The 9211-nt window shown below is 32.2% G+C and overlaps 1 protein-coding gene across 1 annotated transcript; it reads left to right on the top strand.

Moving 5' to 3' along the window:
• The first annotated feature begins 260 nt into the window (after positions 1 to 260).
• LOC137822157 (uncharacterized) lies at positions 261 to 1319 on the top strand. Its single transcript, XM_068627060.1, has one exon. It carries the CDS (start codon positions 261 to 263, stop codon positions 1317 to 1319), a length of 1059 nt encoding a protein of 352 aa, XP_068483161.1.
• Positions 1320 to 9211: the final 7892 nt, after the last annotated feature.

Raw genomic sequence — 9211 nt, 5'->3', positions numbered from 1 at the left:
TTTTTTAGATCAATCTTGATCATGTCTTAATTGAGAGTATCGAGATTCGAATACTAATTAATAATTAATTGAGTTCAAATAGAAATAAAATATATTTTTTTATCACTTTCATATCTTTTTCATACACTTTGTACAACTTCTTTATACACTTATTTCACTTCTATTCTTTTACGCATTCTAATGCTCTTGTTGGCACATGTTTGTTTTTTAAACTTTCATGCTAGGTTTTCTTTATTTTTATCAAACAATTCCATTTAGATATGGATAAGTCTTGGATTAACATGCCTCGAAATACATGTCAGTACATGGACGGATTGAATAAATTTTTGGACTTTGCATTTGCTAATAAGAGCGTTGAGGGTAAGATAATTTTCCCATGTCCGAAATGCAATCTTAAAAAATGGCAAACTCGAGAAGCAACACATGAGCACTTGATTCTTCATCCTTTTCCAAAAGGTTATACATTCTGGCTTCTACATGGCGAGACAAGTTTTGTACAAAATACGACTGAAACAGCTCCAGTTTTCCAATCAAATGAGCATAAAGTTTCTGGTAATGATCCCATACGTGTCATGTTTAATGACGCATTCGGAAATTTTTTCTGTGATGACAATGTGGAGGATGATGAGGATATTCGTCCTAGATCAAGCGGAATGATGCCTGATGAAATTGCTGAGTATCTGAAGTTTATGCATGATGGGCAACAAAGTTTTTATGAAGGATGTGGCAAGTATTCTAAACTTTCTTTCTTGCTCAAATTGTACCACATCAAATGTCTATGTAGAATTTCTGACAAGGCAATGTCAATGATATTGGAGTTGTTAGCAGATGCCTTTGATTATGCTAAAATTCCATGTTCCTTCTATGAAGCTAAGAAAATCATCAATAAGCTTGGCCTTCATTACACCAAAATTGATGCTTGCCCAAATGATTGCATGTTGTACTGTGGAGAAGACAAAGACAAAGAAGTTTGTAAGAAATGTAATGAATCTAGATGGAAAAGAAGAAAGAAGAACAAGACTATTGATGGTACTATGAAAAAGCAAAAGAAAGTTCCTGCTAAAGTTTTAAGATATTTTCCATTGAAGTCACGCTTACAACAAATGTTTATGTCTTCTAAAATAGCTGAGCATATGCAATGGCATGCTTCAGGAAGTACAAATGACGGCATACTAAGGCATCCGAGGGATTCAGAAGCATGGAAGAACTTTGATCTAATGAATCCTCAATTTGCTTCAGATGCTCGAAATGTCAGACTTGGTTTGGTTGCTGATGGATTCAATCCATTTGGTGATTTGAGTACAAGTCATAGTACTTAGCCTATTGTACACATACCCTACAATCTTCCTCCTTGGATGTGTATGAAGCAAAGTTCATTCATTCTTTCCATGATCATTCCCGGTAAAAGAGCACCAGAAAATGATATTGATGTATATTTAAGGTCATTAATTGAAGAATTAAAAGAGCTATGGAACAATGGACTTAAAACTTTTGATTCATATAGCAATGAAGTGTTTAATATGCATGCAACTATATTGTGGACCATTAGTGATTTTCCTGGTCTTGGAACCTTATCTGGGTGGAATACACATACTGGGTTGGCTTGCCCTAGGTGTAATTTTGACACTACTCCTAAAAAGATTCAGGGTAAATTTTGTTTCATGAATCATCAACGTTGGTTAAATGCAAGACACAAATTTAGATTTGCCCGCATTCATTTTGATGGAAGTGTGGAAAATAGAAATTGTCATATCAGGAACAGATGTCTTAAGACAAGTTGAGAATGTCAATATCATATTTGGGAAAGAACCAGAAGTTGAGGAACTGGGGAAAAGACAACGCAGAGATCACCAAGCTATTGATGGCCCTTTACAATGGCGAAAAAAAAAAGTATATTTTTTTAACTTCCTTAGGTAAACAATTTATTGCACCATAATCTAAATGTTATGCATATTGAAAAAAATGTATGTGATAATGTGGTGTATACATTATTGAACCAAGGTAAAAAAATCAAAAGATAACCTAAAGGCACAAAAGGACTTAAAAGATTGGGGTGTTAGACCTGATCTTTGGCTTGATGAAAATAATAAATATCTTCCTGCTATATATACATTGACAAAAGAAAATAAGCATACATTTCTGACAACACTAAAGAACATCACTGTTCCAGGTGGCTACTGAAGTAACATTAGTAGATGTGTTGATGTCAAACAATGTAAGCTTGGAGGATTGAAAAGTCATGATTCACATGTTTTGATGGAGCAACTTCTACCTTTAGCAATGAGAAAGACACTCCCTAAGGAAGTGTGCTCTGTTTTGATTGATTTGTGTTCATTTTTTAGAAACTTATGCAGTAAAGTTTTAAAAGTGGATGAACTTAACCAACTGCAAAATAGAGTTGTTCTCACATTATGTCATATGGAGATATTATTTCCTCCTGCATTTTTTACAATCATGGTTCATTTGATTGTGCATTTGGTGGAAGATGCCAAGCTTGGATGACTTGTCCAGTATAGATGGATGTATCCCATTGAGAGATATTTAGGAAAATTGAAATCTTATGTGCGTAACAAGGCACAACCAGAAGGCTCAATAGTTGAAGGCTACATGGCTGAAGAGTCTTTAACCTTTTGTTCAAGATATTTAAATGAAATTGAGACAGTATTTAATCGAATAAGGCGTGTTAATGATGAACCAGACACTATGTCATCTAGTGCAAGTACTTTGTTTCCACCTGTTGGAAAACCAATTGGGTCTTTTACTTACTTCTCTTTATCATCAAAGGAAAAGTTACAAGCACATCGTCATATATTGACTAATTGTGCCCAAGTTGACCCTTTCCTTCAATAAGTACTTTGACTTTATAACTTATTATGATTCATCTGCAATTGAACACTAACCATGTAATTATTATTTATTTAATTTAGAGACATTATACGAAGACAATTAAGAAGTCGTACACGGTCATCCTCTGTGATAGATAAGAGGGTTCATAGAGAATTTGCAGAATGGTTTTCTTGTCGTGTATGTATAATTTATATTGTTGAGGTTTGATTATATTGAATATATAGAATTGTCTTGATCATATTTTCCTCTTTTTAGATAAGAAATGAGTTGAATGGACCTCACTCAGATGATTTAAAGTTCTTAGCTATGGGGCCAATTGATTGTGCAAAACGTTACAATGCTTACAATGTAAATGGCTTCAAGTTTCGTACATTGGAGAGAGATGAAGGACTTAAAACACAAAACAGTGGGATATTTGGTACTTTTGGGACAAGGAGTTATGCAAGTAACATCGACAATCAAATGCAATTTGGGGGTGTGTCTTATTATGGAAAATTGGTAGACATAATTGAGATAAACTATAATGGTCGATTTTCTGTTACTTTGTTCAAATGTATGTGGGCTAATACAACTACTTCTAGAAGGATTATGACAGATGATCTTGGATTTACACTAGTAAACTTGACACGTTTGATACACATTGGTGATAATGATGATGATGAACCATACATCCAAGCTAAAGAAGCACACATGGTTTATTATGTAGTGGATGAATTAGCTAAAGATTGGAGCATTCCTGTGCATCTAAAGCCACGAGACTTATATGACATGGGAGAAGATAATGATGTCACTTTTCATGAATGTGAAGCATTTGTACAAAACAATTTTGAAACTTTATTTGTAAATGGAGAAGGGAGTATATCGTTAACAAGGTCCTATTTTTAATTGAACACTTGTATATTATTTTTGTTTCAATTATCATCCTTATTACTTATACATTATTGTTTATACATGCATTATATTATGATTTATTGAATTTCTATTTTTGACTTATATTAATGTTATTATTTCAAGAATACCTGAAGATGAAGAAAATGTCCATCAAGAAGACTATAGCAACAGAACATGATACCCTTAATAACACTTTTGACCAACTTGCAGCCCTTAATAACTCAAGTAAGTTCATACACAACTTCTATTTAGTGAGATTTTTGTACTTATATTTTAATTTGGCATTCTCTTTAAAAATAGATTATTTTTCACATGTATTCATTTAATTATTATGCAACACCTCATGTGAATTCTCATCCAATAGAGAATAAAAATAAGAAGCCTTCTCCCCCACATGCACCTAATAGGTTGATTTCTACTACTAAGAACACTTCTGCACCTGAATTTCAATTTGATAATACAAATGAATCTGTCCATGAATCTACATCTGAACCTACACCAAGGTTACAATGTGATGAAGAAAGGGAAGAAAATGTGGGTATTGAGATGCAAACTGAACAATCAAAGCATGTATCACGTAAAAGATCATGGCTTGTTGATGTCATTGGTAAGCTTGAATCAATACATTGCAAACTCACATTGTATTTGTTTTTTATGTTTGTCCTCTTAAACTAACAATAATTTTGCCAGATAGTGAAGGCAAAAAGGTTAGGAAACAATTAACAACAAATGATGTCTGGTTTTTATTTGTTGGTGAGAGGATTCTTGTTAACTAGAATAACGAGAACCAACTAGTTGATGACAGTGGAGCATTGTTGAATAGGTTTTTAGGTCATGTTGCAAGAAATGTTAATGCATTTCCTATTAGCTATCAAAGTTGGAGGAAGATTCCCAAAGTTTACAAAGAAGATATACTTAAGAAAATCATTCAAGTAATTGATTTTTGAATTTTTCTGTTTTTAATTGATATTATATTGCAATTATCGTTACATTTACTTGTGTAATAACTTTGAAGGCTAAGTTTGAAGTTGAATCTGATGCTCATGTAAGATATATCTTCAAATCACTTAACACAAAGTGGACTGAGTATACGCAACAACTATAGCAACAAAGAAATGATGGAACACACAATAGAGAAGAAATTTTTGCAATGTGTCCAGAAGTAATGAATAAAGACCATTGGGCTTCTTTTGTTGACTACCGTTTAAATTCAAGGACAAAGTTAATAAAAACTACTTTATTCTTTAAAGTTTTGATTTATTTATATTTACTTCTTTTACTACATGTATGCTTAGGAAATTACCAAAAAGAACAAGGATAATAGAAAGAAGCAAACAGTTCCTCATATTGGTGGATCCAAGAGCATTGCACGGAACAAAGATGAGATGGTAACTTGATTCTCCTATAATTTTTGTTATATCATATATCATGTTCATATACTTTTGTTACATTTTATAGGAGAAAGAGCTTGGTCGCAAAGTTAGTAGGGGAGAAGTATGGGTAGCAACACATAAACATGTTAACGGAGAATTTGTGAATGATGGGGCAAGAGAGATTGGGGTAAGTATATTTTTGTAAAGATGAAAACTCAACCAAATTGGATGTGAGCTTCATTTATAACTTTTTTCATTATTTGTAGGAAAAGATTCAAGCATATGAGTCAAATACATCTTCCCTCTCACATGATATATCAATTGATGATTCACTAGCTCATGCCTTTGGAAGTGAAGAACATTGTGGTCGTGTTCGAGGGATGGGATTGGGACCTTGCCCTTCTCATGTGTTTGGATATACTAGAAATTCTCGCACTGGGATATCTTCAACTACTTCTTATAGAGAATTGGGGAATCAGGTTTTTGAACATGCATTTTCTTATGTAGCAATTTGGTGTTGTTTATCATGCCAAGATTGGAAATGTTGTGTTGAATATTATTCACACAAAATTATAGGAAATTTAGTATAGCTTTTGTTGATAAATTAGTTATTTTTTAATGTGTATGGTTTTCTCACTCTTTTTCATGATAAATTGTGTTTTAATATAGGTTATTGCATTAAAGTCACAATTGGATGAACAAAATAAAAGATATGAAGAACGTGAAAAAAGATATGAAGAACATGAAAAAATATTTGAGATAATGATGAATTTTTTCTTTCAAAGTTATCAAGGTCAAATGCCTCCTTAGTTGACTATGTTCAATCGTTCATCGGTAATGTTTAAAAATTTAAATAACTTGTTTTATTTTTCAGATTTACATTTCTAATTGTGATATATGTTTATATTGTAGGTGTCTGATCAAGGAAGTGTGCCAAAAAATTAGGAAGGCAAAACCAAAACCATTATAATAATAATGCACCAAACACATTCATTCAACAAATTAAGAATTCATGTGGGATTAGAACGTGATCAAAACCTGTTTGGAGGTTATCAAAATATTCCTCAGTATCTTATATTCCTGGGAAAGTTGCATTATCTGAACTGATTTTACGTGCTAATGGGGTGAGAAAGGTACATTTCCATGGGAATGAGGAAAGTTATTTTTTAACTCTAGTTTAACTTCCATTCCATTTTTATATCTTTAATCATTTTAAAATTTAAAAACATTCCAAGGAATATGAAAAATGAACCAAGCATATTTTTGGACATGCATAGGAATAAGATTCTGACTAAAAATTCTCTGTAATGTTATTCCTGGTATTACAATTATATAACTTAAACCAAGTTACCCCCTAAATTTCACCAAAGATGACTAGAGGATGTATGTTGTAACCACAACAATGATAGAGGTTGTAATTGAAGATGGATTCGCAATTGTGGATATAAGAAATACCGCTATGCAGTTGAGCTATATCATCACTATGGCTGCTATTTAACAACTCTGATTGATATTGGTTATGTTATAGCCATATTTGAAATGAGGGCATAAAATTGCCAACTGATCAGTTTGTATTGGGTTAAGTTTGGTTTTCGTACTTAGTTTTTGAACATCTATAGTAAACTTTTTAACATTTAGTTCCTTAAAAAGAATATGTCAGCATTTTATGATATGGTATTGTTTGAGTGAATATATGTTTTTTTCTGCTTGAATCATGTGTGTTTGGAAATTGAGAGGTCACTTCAGATTATGGTTGATAACTATATGTAGTATGCTAATAAAAAATTTGTTTGATCGTTACAGGTTCTAAATTGCCACGAGTCTGCCATATACATCTTAGCACCTTTGAGATATGCTACTGTCTATGGGTGTTCAGATGCAACAATAGTTCTAGGAGCAGTAGGCAAGGTAATACTTAGTAGCTTTGTGTCCTATTTGTGAAAGGAGCATAATGATTATATAAGGAATGAACAATTATGAAATTTGTTTTTGTACCATAGTGCAATATTGTTAAATGTTTGGAATGATGGCATATTGGCAGTATGTTTGGATCAAACTTCTGTTTTCTTTCTACAAAGCTTCTCCATTTAGGGCCAAAATGGTTTGTCCGATCTTCTTGTGTGCAGTAGTGGGGAAGATATTGCTTAAAATGTTTTTCAGTGCTTTATTAGGTGTTTTTTGTTATTAGATAAGATTAAGGTGCCTAATGATCATTGAATCTTATAATGCATTACTACTGTTGTAGTTTGGAGGTTCTCTAGTCAAGGTTTTGTACCCGTGGGGTTTATGTGCGTTTGATATTGTTCATTCAAACATGAATTGATTCTTTTTCAAGTTTTCCTTTATCTCGTAGCAAAAAACTTGGAGGTTGGGAACGAAGGCAGGGGATTTTTTTGTGGGGAGGAAGGGTTAGAATTATTGGGACTTGCTCAACATGATATTATGGGGGTGACCACGTTCAATTTGGTCAAGGTTAGAAATTGGGATACCTTAAGCTTAAAATAACTCACAAGTTTCTACTGTAAGATAAATAAATTCACTTCAAAGAAGATAGATAAATATCCTATTTCATTGATAATGCTTTAGTCAGGATTAGTTTAGTAAAACTTGCAATATGTTGAAGCCCAATACAATACATTGTCATAAAATAAGTGCGACTTCAGAACAAATTCCTTTGAAGGGAGTATTGTGCTTAAAATTAATTATTACAATAGATTAATATTTTGATTCTCAAAAAAGATTGTTTTAATATCAGTCTAGTCCTTCAAGTTTTTATGAATTTAATTTTCGGAGAACTGAATTTTCTTGGGATAAATTTGAAGAATGATGTAGTCTATTGATATAAGTAATCTTTTTGAACTAATAAAGCGGAACAAAATAAATCTTTGAACCGATATGTGTACTTGATCTTGATCATCGTCGAGTTGTTAATTTATTGTATGCATGGTGTTTAATGTTAAAATTTGGTGAGAAAATAAATAAATAAAAAGCTTGCTAAACACTAACTTATCTCTGCTTAATCTTCATCCTAAGATATTGATGAAGATAAAGCTTGGTCTCATTTATTTCTTTTATTTATTGAAAAAATACTTTAACAAACATAGATAAATAAATACAATAGATGTAAATAATTGTGGTTTAAAAAACACATGAATGCCTAAATGGTAAATGAATAAAAAAAACAAATTTTCATAATTTTGAAACCTATGGTGTTTTTTAAGGAGGTTCTAAAACATTTTATGGAGGTTTTGAAACCCATGGTATTTTACGGGGGTTTTGAAACCTATGATATTTTACGGAGGTTTTGAAACCCATGGTATTTTACGGAGGTTTTGAAACCCATGGTATTTTACGGAGGTTTTGAAACCATGGTATTTTACGGAGGTTCTAAAACCTGTGGTATTTTCGGAGGTTTTGAAACCTATGGTATTTTACGGAAGTTTTGAAACCCATGGTATTTTACGGAGGTTCTTAAACCTATGGTATTTAATAAGAGTTTTGAAAGACTTTTCTTGAGGTTTAAAAAAACCCTGGGAACACATTCCTCAGAGATGGTTTAGCGGGGGAAACTACAACCCTGGATAAATGACTTAATGGAGGTTTTAACCCTAAATAATGTAAAAATAAACTCTCGTTAAAACCATTTTTTCTTATATATTTTTCACACAAAATGTAGGCATTTTTTAATAATCGTATATAAGATTTGTGATTTGGTTTTTTATGACCTGGGTCTAAATCTGGATCATATTTCTATTTAAATGATTTATTTTGTAATTAATTTGACATAATAATATTAGTTCATGACGCTCCTATGAGAAAGTAATGAACTTTAGCACGTACAGTCTGATTCAACTTGAACTCGATCGTTGAACCTTTTGTAATGGGTCACATGCTGCGCTCAAACGAAGCAATACGACAGATTTTGAATTGGTTGCGACCAACAGAATCAAGAAAAAGGATAATGAGCAATTTATCGAAGATTGTCGTAAGTTTTGGTTAAACTATTAAGCCTAAAAGTAGATAACAAAAAACTAAAAGCATGCATTAGGTTAAAAATAGGAAGAAACGTTGCAGTGAAAATGAATTACGCTGCATTTGTA

This window comes from Phaseolus vulgaris, chromosome 9, assembly GCF_000499845.2.
Source record: "Phaseolus vulgaris cultivar G19833 chromosome 9, P. vulgaris v2.0, whole genome shotgun sequence".
NCBI classification, from domain to species: domain Eukaryota; kingdom Viridiplantae; phylum Streptophyta; class Magnoliopsida; order Fabales; family Fabaceae; genus Phaseolus; species Phaseolus vulgaris.
The sequence above is the reverse complement of the archived record's forward strand: the minus strand, read 5'-3'. Positions and strand labels throughout refer to the sequence as shown.

What these genes read in the sequence shown, in the direction of transcription:
- LOC137822157 (XM_068627060.1), top strand. Translation starts at nt 261, where the DNA reads ATGGATAAGTCTTGGATTAACATGCCTCGAAATACATGTCAGTACATG.